General features: G+C 46.9%; 1 protein-coding gene across 2 annotated transcripts in view; it reads right to left on the bottom strand.

Annotated features, from left to right (window-relative positions):
- The window catches only part of DPYSL2 (dihydropyrimidinase like 2), a 422,636-nt gene that overhangs the window by 89,002 nt on the left and 311,902 nt on the right, over nucleotides 1–21,732 (bottom strand). For both annotated transcript variants that reach the window (XM_078666613.1, XM_078666614.1), the window contains exons 5-6: nucleotides 14,204–14,265; nucleotides 13,648–13,728 (exon numbers count right to left, since the gene is read on the bottom strand). In XM_078666613.1, coding sequence (XP_078522739.1) covers nucleotides 13,648–13,728; nucleotides 14,204–14,265 — 143 coding nt within the window. The remainder of the gene's footprint in view (nucleotides 1–13,647; nucleotides 13,729–14,203; nucleotides 14,266–21,732) is intronic.

Raw genomic sequence — 21,732 nt, 5'->3', positions numbered from 1 at the left:
TGCCAACAATAGATTTGCCTCCAGAAGCCCAACCATTTGTAGTGGCCCTAGTGGGAGTTCCACCCCTTAGTAAGGGGAAGAGTGAGCAAGAGGTTGAACTACATAATAAGTGCATACAGTGGCTAAGCTTGAACAGACCACTACCCCCTAATATGTCAGGCCACATATTGGCAGTGAGAAGAGTAGGATGGATTGGGAGGGGCCCCAAAACAGTGGCAGGGGATGTTATAACAATCAATTTTAGGGACCCTTCTGCTGTTGACCACATTTGCAGATCCCCTTCCTATAGAGAGTCGCAAATATTTCCTATGCATTTGTCCTATTTTTACCCTACTCCGACCTATAAACAGCCCCAAAATAGGAGACCACATAACTTTAGGATTCCTGTCTTCCATCTAAACGGGACTCATCCCTGGCAGCCTTTTGGGGAGGGCTTCCTATCGCAAGCCCAGCTCTTTCCAATACAACCCCACTGGAATAGGTTTAGCGTCCTCGAGGAGGTGGATTGACTCACGTGGTCTTGCTCACCCCCAAGAGAACACAAAGAAGGCAGCCCAGTGGTAGACGTTGTAACTCAAGAAAAGCCACTATCTCTGATGGCTCTGTGACTCTCTCCCCACAATCTTTAATGGGGGAGGAGACAAAGATTGATCAGAGACATAATCAGGTACCACCAAATGAGCGAGGGGGTGTAAAGGATAAAGTAAGGGATGGGGAGTGCAGTATAAAAATACTCTCGTGGAATGTCGCAGGTCTAAAAAGTAAGCTACCTATACCTGACTGGACCTCCTTCATGTCCACTTTTGATATCTGCCTAATGCAAGAAACCTGGTCCCTTGAGAAGATTGAAAACCCTGGTTTTGCAACCTATGCCATTCCTGCAGTCACACGCGGGAAAGGCCGTCCTTCGGGAGGCCTTGCTATATGGGTAGGTCTGCATATAGGCATGCAGGGCGCACAGGTGGCCACAAACTCGCCTGATATTCTGTGTGTTTTGCTAACATCTGTTAGCGGATCCACACTAGCTATTATTAACATCTATTCTAGGCCTATAATTAATGGAAAAGAATCGAGCACCATTCAAGCGCTCAACCACTTCCTTCAATCACTTGACCCTGCAACCTCGATCATCCTAGGTGGTGATCTGAATTGTCAGTACGAGCCACTGAGTGGATCTGAGTCGTGCGAGGAGGATGAGGTGGACTTGCTTTGGCAAATTCCCGCCTCAAAAATAACCCCAGTAAAAGCCTGGACCCCGCTAGTTTTACAAATTAGCGCCTCGACCCTTGCAATGTCTCTGCGGGCATGCAATGGAAGGGGCAATAATAAAAATACTGCCCTGCCCACTTATAATAGGATTAATTGAACTTCTAATATCGATTACCTTATGATGGAGGCTAAAGACTGGGGCAAGTTTAAAGATTTTGAAGTTGTCCCAAGGCATGATAGCGACCACAATGCCCTGGTATTATCGCTTAAACCCGGTGCATTTGGGTTGACTAATCCTGCCTCTAACTCCATCTTGGCACCCCCACCTTATATTTTATCTAATAATAGGAGAAGAGTAAAATGGCCTTCGTGTCTAGACTCTCCTACCCGTCTTGCACAAATTTATCAGTTAGCTGTCCCATTAATAAGTGACATGGGAAACTCTACCTCCCATGGGCAGACTATAGAAATCCACACAAAGTTAGTTGAGAGTCTAGGGGCGGTATTTTATCCGGTTTGCGGGCCCAAGCCACACCGGAATAAAATACATCCCTGGCACAACCACATATGCAAAAATCTTACGAAAGATCTTCTTATGGCTATTAAATCCAAGGAGGTCCCTAAAATTAGAACAACTAGACTGCTGTATAAGAAGGCACTTATTAGAGCAAAGAGTGAGTGGGAGGAATCTAGGTGGGAGGAGCTGAGACAGGCACTGCTTTTAAAAGATTCAAAGACCTTTTGGCTAATTGTCACCTCTTCAGCGATAGGTGAGAGAGACACTGGGGTCTCGAATATCGCCCCTATAGTGTGGGAGGCTCACTTTAAGTCACTTTACACAAGCCCTGAGAGGGAGGTTAGTGGGTGGTTGCCCCAGGGAGAGTTTTCAGAACTGGCTCTGACTACACGGGATGCTGCGCCGCGGGACCCCGGGCATGAGAGCCGACTGCCGGGGGCCCCGGGGACCGAGAGTTTGGTCCTTTGCACCCGTATGACTCGGGACCCCTTGCATGAGTGTCGATTGCTGGGGGCCCCGGTCACTGGGTCCCGCTCTTGCCAGAACCCTAGCTCTGATCGGGCCTCCGAGACCTCGGTCGCCCCAGACCCCCCGCACGAGAGCCGACTGCCGGGGGCCTTGGGACCGGGGACCTCGAACACCCGCATCAGCACACTACGGGACCCCCTGCATGAGTGTCGACTGCAGGGGGCCCCGGGCTCAGGGTCTTCCCTTCAGAGAACGCTTGGCTCTAACCGAGCTCCCGAGCTCCCAATGGCCCCAGACCCCCCGCATGAGTGTAGACTGTAAAAATAGGTGCCCTTTCTGGAGCCCCCGCTTACTGTCCAATTAACATCACACTCAGGGAAGTCGAACTGGCAATTGAAAAATTGCTTCCGAATAAGGCCCCGGGCTTGGATAAGCTCCCTGGAGATCTTTTTAGATCCCAGCTAAAGATCTGGGCCCCATATCTGTTGGTTCTGTTTAATGCTGTTATACGGGGATCCCCAGTCCCTGAAACATGGCTGGGGGCAGAGATTGTTCCAATCTTTAAAAAGGGCTGCCCACTTGCTCCATCAAACTATAGACCAATTAGTCTACTCGATACCACACAGAAGTTGATGGGCCGAATTCTGCTGGAGAGGCTATTGGGCTGGATGGAGGAAAACAAAATCTTGACAACCCTCCAAGCCGGTTTTAGATCAGGGGTCTCGACCCTGGACCAGATCTTTCGACTCCAGGTCCTATATTGGAAAACTGCAAGAGTAGAGGGTGGCAGCCTCTACCTTGTCTTTGTGGACCTGCGGGCCGCATTCGATCTGGTCCCGAGGGAGAGGCTCTGGACGGTCTTGGAGGATCTTGGGCTCCCTCCCTACTTACTGCACTCCATAATTCGGCTCCACACTGGGAATTATGCCCAGGTGAGGTGTGGGAAGAACGGGGAATTATCTGATCGATTCCCTGTCACACGAGGAGTACGTCAGGGCTGCGTACTAGCCCCTACCCTCTTCAGCCTATATGTCAACGGCCTGATAGACAGACTTAATTGTGTCAAGGACAATGATGCACCACGCCTGGCCACTGGTAGGGTGCCCGCTCTGATGTTCGCGGACGACACCTTGTTGTTGTCGCGGACATCATCGGGCATCCAGCGGGTTTTGGATGGGTTTGTTTCTTTTTGCGCCACACGAGGCTTGGAGATCAACTTGGAGAAAACCAAGTTTATGATCTTCAACCCCCCGAGGCACACCCGCCCCAACCCCACATTAAACGGAACCCCTCTTGAGAGAGTTAAGACCTTCATATACTTGGGAGTGACTTTGACAGAACAATTTAAATGGGACCAGCAAGTCTCTAAATCCTCCCTGAGATTAGCACAGGTAGTGGGTGGCATAGGCAGATTTTGCAGTGCCTCAACTTATAAACCGGTTACCCCTGCCCTAGAGATATATAACATACAGGTCAGGTCTGCAGCCTTATATGCAGCCGAACTCTGGGGACACACTAACACATGCAACCTGATGAAAGCAGAACATTCTTTCATGCGGCATCTGTTTGATCTTCCGCAAAGTACACCTTTGCTCCCACTACGTCTGGACTTGGGTCTGGAACCTATTACTGAGCTGGCGGCAGCCCGACCTCTGCTCTATTGGAGAAGGCTCTGGTCTGTCCCGGAGCTGGAACCGTTCAGAGCAGAATTTAAAATCATTTGGGGACAGTTAAAGACCAAGAACATACCATGGCTAGCACATGTTAAGTCCCTTTTCTATCAAATCGGCCTTCCTCAACTTTGGGACACACCGGAGGATAGCTGTTTGAGGACCCAAAGGTCTGTCCTGGTGGCAGCTGTTAAAGTATATAACCTCAAAATGCTACATTCCTCTAATTCCCTGGGCAGACTATCCAATGAGTTTCTAACAACTAAAGATGAATTCAGGATGGAGGCGTTTTTGGACTTGGTGCAACCTCCACTGGCAAGAAAGCTTTTTATTCAACTGAGACACGGCTCCCTACCAGTTGGAGAATTCACATCAAGATGGGCTAAAGCGACGAAACCTAACTGCCCTGCCTGCAATCATGACAGGGAAGACATTATACACATCCTCTTTTTCTGCCCAGCATATGGCGAAATTCGGAAGTGCTGGATTACCCCACTTTGCAAGAACTTGGGCTTTAGGCACTGTGCTCTCGCCCTTAGAGTCTTAACTTATGATACTACCCCCCCCCATTGTCTTCGCTGTTTCCAGGTTTCTTCTCGGTATGTGGAGGAGAAGATCCGTGATAATCCACAAGGACTAAGGGACGGCCGCTTCCATTCACAACTACTACTTTGATATCTACTGTTTAATAACTTTTTAACTTGATGTATTTATATTTTAACATTGTGCTTGTATATATTTTATTGCACTTTTATGGTCTATGACCGAAATAAAGTTATCAAAGTAAGTAAGTAAGATATCAGAAGGCTATCCGTCAGTCACATTCCCATAAAATATTAACTATATTGCAGTCTGTTAGGCCACAACTCCAACACCATCAATCCACGCTAAGATGGGCATTGTGTAACCCTGTTGGTGACCAGTGCCAACAGTGGAGGATCTTAAAAAGCTGTACTTATGGCACGGTTGCCGTAATCATTTATTATAGTCCGCTAGTAGAGTTCCCCAGTCATCCTCCAACAATTGCATGTTAAGACGAGTTTCCCACCAGGAATGCAGTGCTATAGATGTGGGAGAGTAAAAGTAGGAGTCCAGCACTGTGGCAAACAGCCCTGCAATAATCTCCCAAATGTTTTTCAAAGTGTGGATAAATTGATTAATGGGCAAGTTAGGGAGGTCAATATGCGCATTCCCCATGCCATTCGATGGGGGGTGGGACAATTGATTGTATCTTCATAGTTGGGAGGATGGAATGACAAATTCCTTTCTCAAGTCGGGGAATGATTAGATGGACTCGTTAGAGACCAGGTCATCAATGTGGTGAATACCAGAGTAATCCAAGTGGACCAGTGAATTTCCTCCCAACTGACCATGATATCCACATTGTGCCAAAGTGGGGCTTTAGAGTGAACACATCTCAGGATTTGCACCAGCCTGGGAGTCCTACGCCATGTATACTGGGAAGTGTGAACGATCAGGTTGAGGAGAGGGATAACCAAAGGTCTCGAAATGTAGTAAATGTCAAGGTATGCAGTATATGATGCACCAGCAGCACCCATAAAGGTATGGATATGGAAGCGGGCAATCAGTACACAGAGTAGGCAAGCAGTTGTGCCAACCAGTATCCTTCCAGGTGTGGGAGATATACCCCGACCGTTTCAGATTCCTACAATCTAACTTAGGAAAGAATTCCAGAACTATCAACAGCCCAACCTGTTTAAAAAGTCTTTATTAAAAGCATTGACTTTTGTGAAAGGAGACCGTAAGAAGTAAGCAAGACTTCAGAAGGGGCGTGCAGGGGGGCGTGGCTGGTCACAGACAAAGATGGCTGCATACTGAATGGACTCTGATAGTCATCAGTGATTAATCCCCATTATATAAGTCATCATCCAATCAGTGCTGGGCTAAATATGCTTGATTGAGGTCCGAGCTGGATTGGCTGCGACCTGATGTGCTCCAGTGCACAGGAGAGGCGGTGAAGAAGATGAACAGCCGAAGATTTGAGGAGGTGTGGGGCCTGCGCATCATGGCGACCCTCTAAGACGGGCTGGCCCAAAGATGTGGTGCTGGTGATTTTCCCTCCTGGTGTCGTGTCTACCGAGTGTGAGCCGGCAAGGAGGCTGTGGCGGAGGCCAAGAACAGCTGTGGAGTGCGCCCAAAGGCAGATCAAGCAGGCGACTGGACAGTGGCACCTGCCACATCTCGCAGCGTGTGGCTGTCATAGGCCCGATATGGGTTGGCAGCGGAGCAGTGTCCTGGAACCTGGCTGGGGCGGGGAGGAGGGCCTGGTGCCTGGACGGATTGCGGGCTCTGCACGATGAGTGGAGGGATCTGAGTGGTGCTTTTCCCCTCTCCCCACCGACTGAGATAAGGGCTTGCTCGTCGGGAGGCCTGCAAAAATTGTGGCGCCTCGCACCTGGAGCCTCAACATTGGCTGAGCTTGGTCCTGTGGCCTCAACCTACCAGAGGGGCCCTGAGAGAGCCTAAAGGGACAGAGAGGCGGCATGGCCTGAAAAGCCCTGCCTGAGAGAGACACTTCGACACCGGTAAGGAGTGGATCCCCGGCCTAAACCTGTGACAGCGCCCCATGTTCTTTACTGGAGGGGCACCTGCTGGGGCTGGGAGGATTGTGGGCCTTTCCCTGAGGGCCCCCTGAACATTGTGTGGACTACCTAGCCTGGGGGACTGCGACCTGTGTGGAATCCTCTTAAAACATCATGGAACCCCCCTGCTTGGTGCAGTGGCCCGTCGAGCTCCCTGGGGACATGATGAGGAATCAGGGCCCATAGCAGTCACAAACCAACCAGATTGAAAAATACACCGTCAAAATCTCCACATGTGGGGGCACGGGGTGCTGCAGCTGCAGATGTGGATCGGGGACGGGGGGGCGTTAGACCCCAGCCCAGGAGCCCTCCCGGACTGAAATCATGGCGGCCATAGAGGACCTGCGGGGCACACTCAAACCCAAATTAGATGCAGTCATGTTAGATCTCAACTTACTGTGCACAGATGTTCGCAGCATTGCAGAGAAGGTCTCAACGGCCGAAATGCAAATGGGAGGCCTAATCTCCAAAACCAAACATCTAGAAGAACAAGTGACCGCGCTCACCAAGCAAAATGTCACTATTACGGCACACCTGGAAGACCAGGAGGGTCGCGCCAGGCACAACAATATTTGCGTGGTGGGGGTTCCCGAGGAAACAGAGGGACAATGTACAGATCTTGTTCTGGAAGACTTCATCCTTAAGACTCTCTGCCACATAAGACTGTCCAACTACTCCACTATCAAAAAGGCGCATAGAGCGCTGGGCACCCTGCCACAACAGGGCCCCCCCGCGACAAATGATGGCCAAGGTATTCAACTATAGAGATCGAGATGCAATCCTCTAGGTGGCTTAGACTCATGAAGACCTACATTTCAAGAACTCTATCATACATTTTTTCCGGACTTCACCCTTCAGGTGCAACAATTACGAAACATTAAATACATGATGCTCTAGCCGGCTAAACTCGGAGTTGTCACAGACAGAAAGACATTGCATTTTATGACTCCTGAGGAAGCCTAGGACTGGTAGAAGGGCTGGCCCACAGCACAATGGAGAAGGGACCGCAGGACCCCCCCAGTGACAGAGCTAAAGAGGCAAGCCTGTCGGTCGATGCTGAAGACCTGGGATCTGCAAATTTGTCTTCAGGAAACTGACTCATACCAAACACTGATCTACAACATTGGTAATACTATTCAGGTCTCTGGGGCTGGGTGAGAGTGGTGGGTACTGAATGGTCCTGTTGCATGGCTGGGCCTGGTGCCTGGATGAGGAGGACTATACTTGATCTATTAGGCAATGCCTCACTTTGAAATTTCATGGGGAAATACGAGCACCTATAGCTCCTCAGAACAGAGGATTGTGTGATATGTTGTGTCAATCTGCTATTAGTTCATGTTGGTGGCCTCAGGGCTCCATCATAGTTATATGCCAATGTTGGGGCAACAGGCACTCTGCATGTTGGGAAGGTGGGGGGGTTTACAACTCACTATGTAGTGTTGCAGGTATGGGGTAGTCGGGGGTATTGTTTGGTTTAGTTTGGTTATTTGAATTGTTTGCTCATCAATGCAGTATGTGAATGGGGGAGTGAGGGTGAATGCTGTGGCATATCCTACATTGAACACAAATACACAACATACTCAGGCTAAAGGCAGGACCTAAATGCAGAGAAGTTCATGCATGGACATGGAATGTTAATGGGCTGGGGAACTTAAATGCACCCTAGTATTGCAGTATTTGAAGCGACAGTCCCCTGATCTCATTCTCCTGCAGGAAACGCACCTCCGAGGCAGTTATTATAATGCTCTGGACCGCTTAGGCTATAGGTTGTTGCCACATGTCGGCTATACTTCAGATTCAAGGGGGGTTGGTATACTGGTAAAAACTAAGTTAGTGTTTACCCCAATTCAGACGTGGTGAGACGATCAGGGCTGCTACGTGCCCTTCTCAGGCACCTGGGAAGATGGCACCTTGAAACTTTGCTCCCTTTATGACGCACCAAGACTGCATTCCACAGTCTTTCCTAAAATCAGTGCCTTGTTTCTTGAAATGTCTGTGGGCATCCACCTGCTGGGAGGAGATATGAAGGTGTTTATGAGCCCTGAAAGCAACAGGCTGAGCGCAACACATACATAATCAGATTAAGATGTTCTGCCTGCCTTTGTGTCTGCAATGGTCTTGGAGGACCTGTGGAGGACCTACTATCCTCACCTTAAACAATACACATACCATTCAACTGCACACAGTTTATTTTTCTGCTTAGAACATCTTCTCATACATCATGCTAGAGTTGGGGTCTTTAGGGAGGCAACTCACTATGCACGTGGGATTTCAGATCATTCCCCAGTGGGGGTTCGGGTTGGGGGACCGACATACGATACTTCCAAGGTCCCTAGACTTAACCCGTGGTTCTAGTGTGATAAAAGAGATTAAAGAGAAGTTGAATATAGAAACAGAATTGTACTTACAAGAATATCGAGGGCCAGTGGACTTCCCCTGCACCCTCTGAGATGCCTTCAAGACAGTCATACAGGGTTAAGACCAGACTTTAATAGGAGGAAAGAAGAATGAAGCTACAGACGAACGCGGGCCATAGAGAAAGACATACCTACCCCTGCACCAGCAGCACCGGAGGGCCCAAACCCGAAAATGTGGCGCAAACCCATGCATTGGCAACAGAACGTCACCTGTACAATGTAGGTGGCAAGGGAAACAAACTCTTGGCCTGGTTTAAAAAGATGGAAAGATAGCTCCCGAGTGGTGGGTGTCGTGAATAGAGAGGGAATCCTTCAGACCACTAGCACGACGATTGCAGATACCTTTGCGTCTTACTATGAGGACCTCTACACCCCCAGTAGTGGTGCAGAACGTGAGGAGCTCCTACGGGACCTCCCCCTGCAGTCCCTCATGGGCGAGGACGTGGAGGCATTAGAGGAAGACCTATCTGAAGAAGAACTAGCTAACGCCATCAGAGACTTACAATCTGGGAAGGTCGCGGGTCCCAACGTTTGGCCCACTGAATTATTTAAGGGGCTGACATACAAAATAGTCAAACCTATGCTGGAGATGTTCCAGGCGTTGCAAACTGCTGGTTGCCTCTTAGAAGACCAGTGCAAAGCCACAATAGTGGTTATACATAAACAAGGAAAGCCTCCAGAGCACTGCAGTTCCTATAGGCCTATATCACTACTCAATGTAGAGGCAAAGGTTTTGGCGAAGACACTTGTGGCGCCATTCAGTAAATTCATTACAGCCATAATACATGTGGACCACTCCGGCTTCATGCGCCACAGGAGTACTCGCCTCAACCTAAGATGCTTTTATGGTGTGTTACATCTAACAGGCCCCCTAATGCGGAACAATCAGTACTAATGGCATTCAATAGTATAGAATGGTAGTACATTTTTGCTGCCCTATCTAGAATGGGTTTTTGTCCTAAGTTTTGTGCATGGGTAAAGCTGCTACATTAGGCCCCCATGGCCACAGTGTGCGTAAATGGAGCTATGTCCAGTAGCTTCACATTGCGAGAGGGCTCTAGTAAGGACTTCCCCCCCTCTTGCCCTTGATTTTTGCTTTGGCACTTGAACTCTTGGCATCTTGGATCCATCAGGACCCTTTGATCTGGGGAATCAGAGCAGCTGGAGGTTGGGAGGAACATATCTCCCTGTATTTGATGACGTCTTGCTATATGCCACAAGACCTTACTTCTCCATTGCTAGAATTTTAAATATTTTGGATCTCTTCGGTAGCTACTCCAGATATCGAATCAATTGGGCCAAATCAGTCATTTTCCCCTTGTCGGAAGCCAAGCCGCAGCTCCCACCTCGGTGCACGGCACCGGTAGTAACCGAGGGCTTTTGATACCTGAGCATCTATGTGACCCGTGATCAACGACTGTTTACACAGAGGAACCTAATTCCTCAGTTGGAGAGAATTTGAGCCTATGTGGCACACTGGCGTACCCTGCTGCTGACCTTACCAGGCAGAGTGGCGCTTTATAAATTGATGACTTTTCCACGGTTCCTGTATGCGCTCCAAAATGCACTGTACCCAATTCCGGTGGAGTTTTTTTTGCCATACAGACCACAAACTCCGGTTACTCAACTGGATTGGGGGGGGGGGGGTGACACCATGTATTGGCCATGGCAAACTTCAAATAGGGGTCTACGACGAGGACTTGTACTCCCGGATGTCAAGATGTACTACTGGGCCTCTCAACTACTAGTTAGTGGTTAATGAATGGATATTCTCAGATAGAGGGGAGCCAGCCTACTGTGTTGATAGGGACGCCATGAGGAGCGGCAACCGAGAACTAGTACTCTACTGTAAAAAGCTGAAAAGTAATTGCCTACACACACTGGGCTGGTGGCCAACACCTGGAAAGAGGCTAGTAGCTATTTGGGTTAGAAGGGCAGACTCACTGCATTAATCACACTGTGGCATTGTGACTTACTCTGAGAGGTGGCCTACCTCAAGGTTTCTCCTGATTGGCGACAATAGGTATAGAACACTTGGGCGACGTATGGAGGGAGAAATCCTTTGTGCGCTTTGAGATTCTCCACCAGGAGTAAAAATTGGTGGACCCCAAACAGTTTTGGTATCTAAAGATAGGGCATAGGTTGCAGGTCCACATTTAGGAGAGTGGACCTTCCGGACGCCTCCCCCCCTCTAGAGGATCGCCTACCTACGGAGCCCATTACCAGACAAAGGAGTTTCCACTATTTATCGAAAATTGATCAATAATTCCCCTACCCGGTTATGAAGCCTGCGCAATGCCTGGACGGATGATCTTGCCAGACTTGAAGATGAAGATTGGGCTGAAGTTCTTCAGGGCCCAAGGGAACTAGCTATCCATGCCCGATTTAGATTAATCCAGCTTAACACCACCCTGAATAAGATCAGGAAGGCCAGCACATCACAGTGCATTAGGGGGCTGAACCCAAGAATGCATCTTTTTCCATATCCTGTGGGAATGACCGGTGATCGAGAATTTCTGGAAGGGAGTGACGAGGAAGATGTCCCAGGTGATATCTCAGCAGGTGCGACTCGGTGTCCAAATGGCTCCTACTAGCAATACAGGGGGGCGAGATTTGTCCTTGTTATACGGTGATTTGGTTGAAATTGGCAGCGGTAGGGGCCAAATAAAATATTGCAAGGAAGTGGGGGGCGAGTCTCCCCCCCAAGGGTCGATGATTGGGAAGCAGACCTTGACTGGTGTCAGAGGGCGTAAGAAGTGATGTATAAAACCAAGGGGTGCTCCGAAAAGTGGCTAAAGGTGTGGGGAGCTGGTGAGAATTCCGGGGCATCAATATTGTGACTGTATGATTGAGGGCCTGTTGTGATATACCATTGTCCAGACTGTTGTTGGGAATCTAACCTGCACTATCAGATGTCCGTAAAAGCGCTCTAGGTAATCTATGCTTCTGACCGGTTGTCCTTACAGGGTACTTGATTCAATGCTGAACAAGAGAAAATTGCTAACTGTATTCATTCGGTTCTGCACAGTACAATGAGCAACTGTTTAATACTAATAATAAAGTAATAAAAAAATAAAAAAGACTTCAGAAAGGACCAACTGTGAAACACTGCACCCTGTACACCTAAGAGGAACGATGCTTATATTCACTTTCGGAACTCAAAAGCTGGCTATTCTTAAACATAATTTAGGTTCCATAGAGGCAGCAGATTTGTCCCATTCATTGGTACCAAGAGACCTACTCATTGTAAAACTGCTGTAGAAACACTGTTAGCCTATCAGCAGGAAATAAGGACGGTTACAATGGAGACAATATCCAAGTGCGATACTGAGAACATCAATGAAGGTATCAGGGGCGAGATACAGAGTGACAACTGGGTGTCATTAGACCCACAATGAGCAGGCCAGAGAAGAACTAAGAGTGGTGTGGCATTCTACTTCGACAACCAGACAAGTTATTGGCTTATTGGAGCTTGGCAGCTCCCTTCCAACCCCACTCAATAGGATATATTCTGTATTTAGATAACGTTCCATGGGATGAAGTTTGGTTTACCCCACCAAAGGACTATGCTGGTACAGAATACTATAAGTTTCTTTATTGCGTTTTTTCAGAATGAAGTCAATAATCTTAGACACCACCATTGAAGCAGGTAGCCGTGAGACAAAGATATTTGCAGAAAGGGGGTTTGGTCCTACTCCTGGGCATTTTATTGCAGGCTGAAACAGGTCTACGTTTTTGCAGCTATTCAGCTGCATTTTGTTTTTTATCTCTACCAACTTGCAACAAGAATAAAGCATTCGGCAACTGGCAGTACTAGTCCCCTATTTTTTCACTTTTGTTGGAAAAATGCTCTGCAATATCATAAGCTTTGTAGTGGGCACAATTAGGGGTTGAAGCCTGTGTTGGTACACCTTTCAACAATGCAGGGAGGGGATCATGAAAAAGCATGCCACCTAATGGTGGGTGAGCGTCTTAAACAATTATAAACAAAAGTTAATGGCAAGGCTTTTTCTTCCCCTTCTCTTGACACAATGTAACTTTAATTACAGTTAGGAAAACTGTGGGGTCAGACAAAATAGGTAGCCTTGGCCCTCGAGTATTTGATGTTTATATATGGGGCATAACGGACATCAGTGGTGAGAAATGGCCACAAATGTGAGGCGTCCAACTTGAAGAGGAGGGTAGGGAATACAAAATGGGGAAGATGGCAGAACACAAGGCTGTAAGTGGGGGAGGGGCACAGAGCAGCAATGTGTAGATGATAACAATAGTAGCACAGACAAATTGTAAAGGAGCGAAAGAAAGAACTATGGGCGGAGAGGATGGAGCAGACGGGAGAGCACACCAACCCCAAAGGAAGGGGGAAGTATTTAAAATTATCTTCCCCAAAGTAATTTTATGATTATTTATTATCAGTGCATCATTTTCGTGGATTACTTAAAAAAGTGCTACCTTACTTGCACTTCGCCTATGATCTCAATTATTTGGTCTTTTTGTCATTAGAAAACTCGATGATACACAGCATTCGTTTCCTTCTATTTTTGAAAACTAGAAAATGGTGGTTACGTTGTCATAATTTACTTTGACAATATTCAATAAACATGTTCAAGCAAAAACACTTCTTAAAAATACAATATAAGGAACTAATATTAGGTTGGCATATATTATTTTTTGCTGCAGCTACAAATAGATCTATTCAACCTTTCCAAAGCAGCGTGTTATAGCATTGCCCACAGTTTCACTAGCAGACAGCCATAACTTACCTCAGCAATGATGTCACCGTTCTCAGCATGTACTTGTGCAATAGCTCCCATGTCCCGTATTACGCTCAGCACCTCATATATCTGAAAAACAAAACAGGATTTAATCCCTCTATGTATAAGCCCTCTCCCTCAAACTATTTCCAAGAACCACATCACAAAGCTCCCTTTTAGAAGCTTCCCCATCCTAAACCTCCGTAACAAACCAATATAGGCTCCAATTATAAGGATGTCTAAGAACTCATTATTCGTTTCACTCTGGTAGCTCATCCCCACATACGGCTACTCAGGATCTTAACTCTAATAACAGTGAGATTGCTAGAGTACTTGTTGCCTACAGTCACATTAAATAAAAGCTAAACTTGTCATGAAGAAATGTTTGAACATGCTATTTATTAAGTATAAACCAGGTTCTTAAAAGGTATAAGCCAGGTTCGCTCCAAGCCCTCGATCAGATGAAAAGAAATCCCTCATTTACTTTCCTGAAGACTGCTTACAACTGCTATCCCATTCTTTAGCTAACATCTATCCTCTCCCATGGCAATGCAAGTGCTCCTACCTGGCTATCCGTGAGTTGAAAGTTGTCTTTGAAGGCCATATACACCAAGAAAGAGTTGACACCTGGGAGAATAGAGAATACAAAGAAAATATAGAGTAAAATCTGGGTTGGTGACAAACAAAACAGCAAAGAATTACATGCCAATATTTCATAATACACAAACACAACTGGAAACAGACAAATCAAAAGGTATGTATGGGACTTCAATCACAGCTTTTCGTTGGAAAATAAAAGGGGGCTAAGAAACTATTTGAACTTTTTAATAGAAAATGTCAAGCAGTGTGGTTCGTGAACCACATGGCAAAACTTATGAACCCTGGTGTACGTACCCCTTGATGAGTTTGCGGACTCAGGACAACAAGGACCCACAAGGCTCAAAGGGTTAAGAACCCCTCTCAAAAGGAGTCTGCCCAGGCTTGAAGGCAGTGCGTAGTGGAGGATGTTTGTCCACGGAGGGTTGGGGGCAAGTCTAGCCATAGGCTGGGCCTTTCGCCATATGTAGCGGGATTTACCACAGGCCCCTTGACAGAACCCTAGTGGTGCATGGTCTTTTGTCCTTTACAGGATGGTTTGGCCAACCCCTGCTGTTCAGGCTTTCAACTGTGAGCAGGGGGATTGGTGGCTTAAGACAGGCTGGGCCAACACACCACAGCAAACCCCAGAGTTGCCCCCCCCACTCCCAGCAGATTGAGAACATGTCTGGGCCGAAGGCCATGCCACAAGACCAACCCCCACTACACACGAACAAAGGCCTTGCACAGCGAGGACAGGAATAATTTAAAATAAGTTAGTTATAGTACATCATTTAAAAAGAACAATTATAGGGAAGCTATGGTCAACTTTGATTATAACAGCATGATGTAGGTTTAACACCAAAAAAACCTCTGTAATTCACTTACATGGTATGGTTACAAAACAAAATCTAAACTAAAAACCACTGAAATACACTAATTATGGTTACCTCCACAATTCATAGCTCATATAACAGCCGTGCAAATGATAACTTGCATACCAAATGCACTGCTTAAGACCTCACAATATGTATACCAGCACGGCCATACTGAAGCACAACATAATTAAACGACAAGGCGTACTCATAAATAATAGCGCATTCGGTCATCTCATTCATATTACTAAGGGGATTCAGATGTGCAGTCTCATCTGTAAGATTATTTATGACATTTTCAATTGCAGCAGTCATATCAAGGGTGAGGTCATGATAAATGTATTAGGTGTGAAGAACAAGTTACTTACCTTCGGTAACGATGCATCTGGTAGAGACATGTGTTAGTTATAGATTCCTTACCTTAGAATTACCCCCAGTCGTCAGTATGGATCTGGAGATTTTTTCTTCAGGAGTACCCCTGTGCGTCGTTCGGTGGAGTCGCGCGGCTCTACGTCTGTTGTCAAGGGACCTACATAGACGCCGCCCATGTACACCGACGTCAGATTTTAACACTACTTTCCACGCCAGAAGCGCAGAGCCATGAAAGACACTGACCACTGGTGCGTCAAAAGTAAGGCCCTTTAGGGGAGGCCCTATCCCTAGAAATCAGTTCTCAGAGTGGAGAGGATGGGTATGGCAGTAAGGAATCTACAACTAACATATGTCGCTACCAGATACAGCATTACCAAAGGTAAGTAACTTGTTCATCTGACAGAGACTGTTAGTTGCAGATTCCTTACCTTAGAATAGATACCCCAGCCAAATCATTCCATGAGGAGGGTCTGCAAACCAAGATCATACCAGAAAGTCCTGGAGGACCGAACGGGCAAAGTACCCATCCCTCAGGACTTGGCTGTCCAGGAAGTAGTGTCTTATAAATGTGTGCAAGGATGCCCTTGTTGCTGCCTGACAAATGTCAAGGACTGGAACTCCACATGGTAATGCTGTGGTTGCCCCCGTTGCTTTGGTGGAATGAGCACGCAACCCCACAGGAGGGTTCGTCTTCAGCATAGCATATTTTAATGCCAAGGACAACACATCAGGAGATGATCAGTTTATGAACAGCGTGACATTTTTTGGCACCCACATAGCCAATGAAGAGTTGATCATCCACCCGGAAGTCTTTTAGCCGATCAAGATAAAAAGACAATGCACGTTTTGGGTCCAGACAGTAGAGTCTCTCCTCTTCCTTGGATGGATGCAGGGGTGGATAAACGATGGGCAGAGTGATAGATTGTCCCACATGATAAGGAGTGACAACCTCAGGAAGCAATGAAAGCTTGGTCCGAAGCACCACTTTATCCAGATAGACAGATAGAAAAGGGGACTTAGAAGATAAAGCCTGCAGCTCGCTCACCCTTCAAGCAGAAGTTATGGCAGCAAGAAAGTCATTTTTCAGAGCTAGCAACCGGAGGAGACAGTTATGAAGTTGCTCGAAGGGAGCACACATAAGAAAGGTGAGAACCAAATTTAAGTCCCATTGGGACATTACAAAAGGAGTTGGAGGAAACAGATGAGTAAGGGCCTTAAAGAATATTTTAACGATAATTTGAATAAAGAAGGCTAATCTGGCAGATGAAGAAAAACAGAAATGCCTTCAAGGTATCCTTTAGGAGTGTCCAAAGAAGATTTCTGCTGAACCAAGGACAAAAATATCTAATATGACCACAGATAAAGGAGCAGAGAGGGGATCAACACCCTTTGCTGTGCACCATGCCACAAATGTGTTCCATCTACAGGCATACACTGTTTTAGTGGAGGGACTCCTGGCTGCCAAGATAATATCACATACTTCAGGCGGAAGGTCGAAAGCACTCAACTGCCTCTACTTAATCTAGACGCAAGGAGGTGGAGACTGGGCAGGTTTGGGTAAAGAACCGTTCACTGCTGCAACAGAAGATCTTCCCGAAGGGGCAGTCTGATTGGAGTATTGATGGCCATGCTCAGAAGGTTGGGGTGCCAGACTCTTCATACCCAGTCCAAAGCAACAAGAATGACTTGAGCCCGGTCGCACTTGATCTTCTTGAGCACTCTGGGCAGAAGTGGTACAAGAGGCCGGAGCTCCACTTGCGATGCAAAGCGTTGCCAAGCGAGCGCCACCTTGGAAACTCTAACGCGCAAAACTGCTAACATTGCGCGTTTTCTTCGGAGGCGAACAGATCTAACCAAGGCTCTCCCCATCGCTGAAAGAGACCTTGTGCCTCCTCCGGATGAGACACCATTTGAGATAAACTCAGCCGTCATTGTCTAGTCTATCTGCCCTGGTGTTCAGGGATCCTGCCAGGTTTTGAACCACTAGGGTTATGTCCTGATGTTCAGCTATGTCTGAGGTGGAGAGCCTCTTGACACAGGGTCCAAGACTCCACCCCAGCCTGTGTGTTGTAGCACCACATGGCGGTGGTGTTACTGTGAACACCTGCACCATTTTTTCCCTGAGAGAGGGAAGGAATGCTTTCAGTGCCATTCTGATCGCCCGGAGCTCCAAAAGGATTATATGGAGACTGGGCTCCGTCTGAGACCCGACGCCTCGGATCTCCGCCTCTCCCAGGTGGCCGCCCCATTCCAGAAGTGACGCATTTGTCACCAGTGTTACATCTGGTTGGGGAGAGGAGAGGGATCTGCCTCTGACCCAATCTTAGTTTGTTAGCCACCACTGCAGCTGGTGCACAGTTCCCTCAGAGATTTGGGCTTAGTCGGAAAGATTCCCCTGATGCTACGCCCAATGGAACTTCAGGTCCAACTGCAGAGCCCGCATATGCCATCTGGCACGATCCACCAGCAGGATGCAGGAGGCAATGAGGTCCAGCAGTTTCTGTCATTCTCACCGAAATCCGTGACAGTTCCTGAAACTTGGGTATCATAGCCCGAATATCCAGGGAGGATAGGCTCAAAACTGCATTGTGTCCAGAACTGCCCCAATGAAAGGGAGTGTCTGAGACGGAGTCAGGTGTGACTTCGGCACGTTGATCGTGAACCCCAGTGAATACAGGAGGTCTGCCGTAGTCTGGAGGTGAGAGGAGACAGCCTGGGGCGAGCCCGCCTTCAACAGCCAGTCGTCAAGATAGAGGAAGACTGAGACCGCTGTTCTGCACAGAAGATCACCGTTGTGAACACTCGAAGAGCACTGGTATGGCCGAAAGAGAAGACCGTGATCTGAAAGTGCTCGTGGCCCACCGTTAACCGAAGGTAACGTCTGTGGGTAAGAAAATAAGCGTCCTGTAAGTCCAACGCCACCAGCTCGTCTTCGGGACCAGTGCAGACAGAACTTGGGCTAGGGTGACCATTTTGAACTTCTCCGTCCGAAGGAAGAAGTTGGGGGCCCGGAGGTCTAAGATAGGATGCAGGCTTCTGTCCTTCTTGGGTACCAAAAAGTAGTGGGAATAACAACCACAACCTACTTCTGGCACAGGGCCCCTCTCTATAGCTCCCTTGGCCATGAGAGCCGATACTTCCTGGCAGAGAAGTGCAAATTATCCTCCGTCATGCAATCGTAAGAAGGTGGCATGGAGGGAGGGGAAGTCTCGAAGGGAAGGGAGTAGCCCCTTCAAACTATTTGCAGAACCAAATTGGTTTCAAAGACTACAGCAGCTATAAGCCCGGTTTTATGAGATTAAAAGATATCACAATCTTTAGCTGTAACAATGCCAATGATTTTAACAGCATGTTTTGCTCACTACCGTGGATTAATGTATCTTAGTTTGAGGTTCTGTTTCACTGTTGTTTTAGTTGCTTGTTTGAAAAGTGTGTGAAGGTGCCGGTCTAGTATTCTCTTTGCATACTGATTTGAACAGACAAATCCGGGAGCTCTCAAGTGGTGGCAGTTTGTCATGAAGTGTTTTAAAGAATGCAGAGGGATATTTCCAAATTCTGCCACAGTGGAGGCTCAGAATGACTTACATTAGGTGCATACATGTTGTTACAGCCCATTGCCGTAAGCAGTTAAACACCCTTGCCAGTATTTTGCTTCTAAAGGGAGTACTGTGTGTTGACAGAGGGATAGAGAGGATGTTGATGATGGTGTAAAGCTTGTACTAAGTTTAACTGGGTTACCATGAAGGTAACTTTATCCTATTTCTACATTCTAATTTCTCACAGTCTTTGTGCTTGGGGAAATTCAACAGCAGATGGAAAGAAAAAAAGCTTAAGTAACATTTTTCTCTAATCTTGCAGACCAAAATGCACTCCTTCAGAAGAAAGCCTCAAGAGCATGCACCTTGTTGGATGTTATGAGCACATAATATTTTTTTACTGAAATGAAACAAATTACATTTTTTTATTTTTCTGTGGTATTTTACTGTAGCTGTTATTTACTTTAAGTAACGGATTGTATAGGGTTTACTCCAAATGAAAGTCCTTAAAATAATAATAAAAAGTTTTAAAGACCCCATGTTGCTGTCCTACATATATCTTCAATGCAAACTTGCCTGGAGACTGGCAAAAGCACATGTAGCTAAGGTGATGCATGCTCCGATACAAGATCGAGGATCTGTCCCATGAAGGCACAGCAACGGGGTATGCAAGATGCAAATGATTTTGCAAATGTTACTGCTGCTAAACATTACAGATATTGCTGTCAATCTCAGTTGTGGGAGGCATTATCTGGATGGACAATGCTTCAACAACAATTGTGGTACCGGCTGGTTGGAGTCCGACTACACATGCATCATGCACATCCTTCATACGAGGAGGGGGATCTGGATCGTTGAATCCGTTGGCAATTTCTTCAACTGGATGATCATGTGGGAGGTAGCTCAATAGTCACTGCCAGCTTTAGCAGAGGCAAATGTGTGAATGCTGGTATTGACTCATATGTTTCTGTTGAGTGAATGGTCTAAAAGAAGCCAAAGCTACCTCCTCAAACACCTTCAGCCTGATACTCAAAGCAAAAAAGCATGAAAACAGGTTGGGGATTTCCACACCTTGATCAGCTGATGTTGGAGCAGGGTGGTCCAATTTAAAATGCAGTTGCTCTTGAACGCAAGAACACCACAAGTTTGAGACCTTTACATCATGAAGCCTACCTTGCCAGAGAGTGGCTCAGCCACAAGAGATCCTTGAAGAACAGAACCCCGGAGGAAACGGACTACTAGTAACTGCATACTTAACTGGAGCGGCTGGTGTACACTCCCATAGCTCCAGAATCTGGTACAAGAACATACAGATTAGCACCACCTATTATAGAGAATTTGTTTCTCAGAAGTTACCTTCCCACAGGATTCTTGCTGAAGGGTGACAAGGGAGGTGGACATTACAGAGATCAGTACCACTCAACACCCCCCCAGAGACCTGCACTTGAAGACTCTTGATACTGGTTTCCTTCAATCTTTGCAATGAGGCCCTTTGTCAACTGACTTAGATTCAATGGCTGGGTAGGAGTCAGGAGTTGGATATGTGTTTTAGGGCCGAGACTGTGGCAAAGGTCAACCACAACTCTTGGCATTAGTGATCTGTGCAAGCCCATGAAAGCCTCTACAGTGAACTGAGTCTCGCTGTGTACAAGTTTCTAGTATCTGTCACCTCCTATTGTTGGCCTACACGGTTTGACTTTGCTACACCTAGAGAGCTGTGTGCACCAAGGAGAAATGTAGTTATCTAACTCAAGTGTAATAATATCAATGGTTCTAGGACATCACAGGCAAATGGTAATACCTATAAAGAATGCTCCTCGGTAACCACTGACTAGAAAAGGATCCTCAGGAGACCAAGAAAAGGGCTCACAGATGCACTGATAATAAACCCGGGAGACGGGGAAGTGTGCTCAATCTCTTGGTGCAATGTGTCAGATCTAACTTGTCCAAGCCCAAGGTGCTGCACAGGACATCTGCGACAGGACAGGAAGGGAAACAAGAATCAAAGGTTTAATAGTCATCAGAGCAAGATATAATTTGATTCCTATAATTGCATTTAACTTCTGTATGATTTCCAACCCTTCTGGAGGCCTTAAAAACTGGATCTAGCGTAAGGTTGCCTGGAACCAGGACAGAAACAGTTGTGCATCTGGGTACTTCCTAACCTCTTTGGGTTCCTCACACCACCTACATGGAGTGTGAGAGTCTCCTGAAAGTATTGTCACACTGACGGAAAAAACGTGGTACATGACTTGAATTTGAGGTATTTCAAAATAAGATACTGAGTTGGAAGATATTTCATGAAAAAAACTGCAAAGATGTAGGAAAGGCACCTTTAGAAAGGTGCCTTGAGTCGGAGGGCGGGGATCACTGCACAAGAGAAGCAGGTTCCTACTGATGCCAATAAAAAAACACAATAGAAGAGGCAAGTCCATCCACCATTTCAAGGAAGAGGGCATAACAAAGCCTCTCACCCACAGTATGTGTTATGCCATACTTATAATGCAGTTTTGGTATCACCATTGTAGGGCAGCATCCATGCACTGAAAATGGGAGAGAGCCATGGCATAAGTGTACTCTAGAGTTTAAGTGCTAGATAACAAGGAAATTAAGGTTTCAAACTGCAAATCACTCCACAGAACTGAAAGGGGACGTCCTTCAGATTCTATTAGTAGAAACACAATCTAGAACAATCCCTCAGCATTCACATTAATACGAACACCAAGAACCATTTA

This window comes from Lissotriton helveticus, chromosome 11 (assembly GCF_964261635.1).
Source record: "Lissotriton helveticus chromosome 11, aLisHel1.1, whole genome shotgun sequence".
NCBI lineage: Eukaryota > Metazoa > Chordata > Amphibia > Caudata > Salamandridae > Lissotriton > Lissotriton helveticus.
The sequence above is the reverse complement of the archived record's forward strand: the minus strand, read 5'-3'. Positions and strand labels throughout refer to the sequence as shown.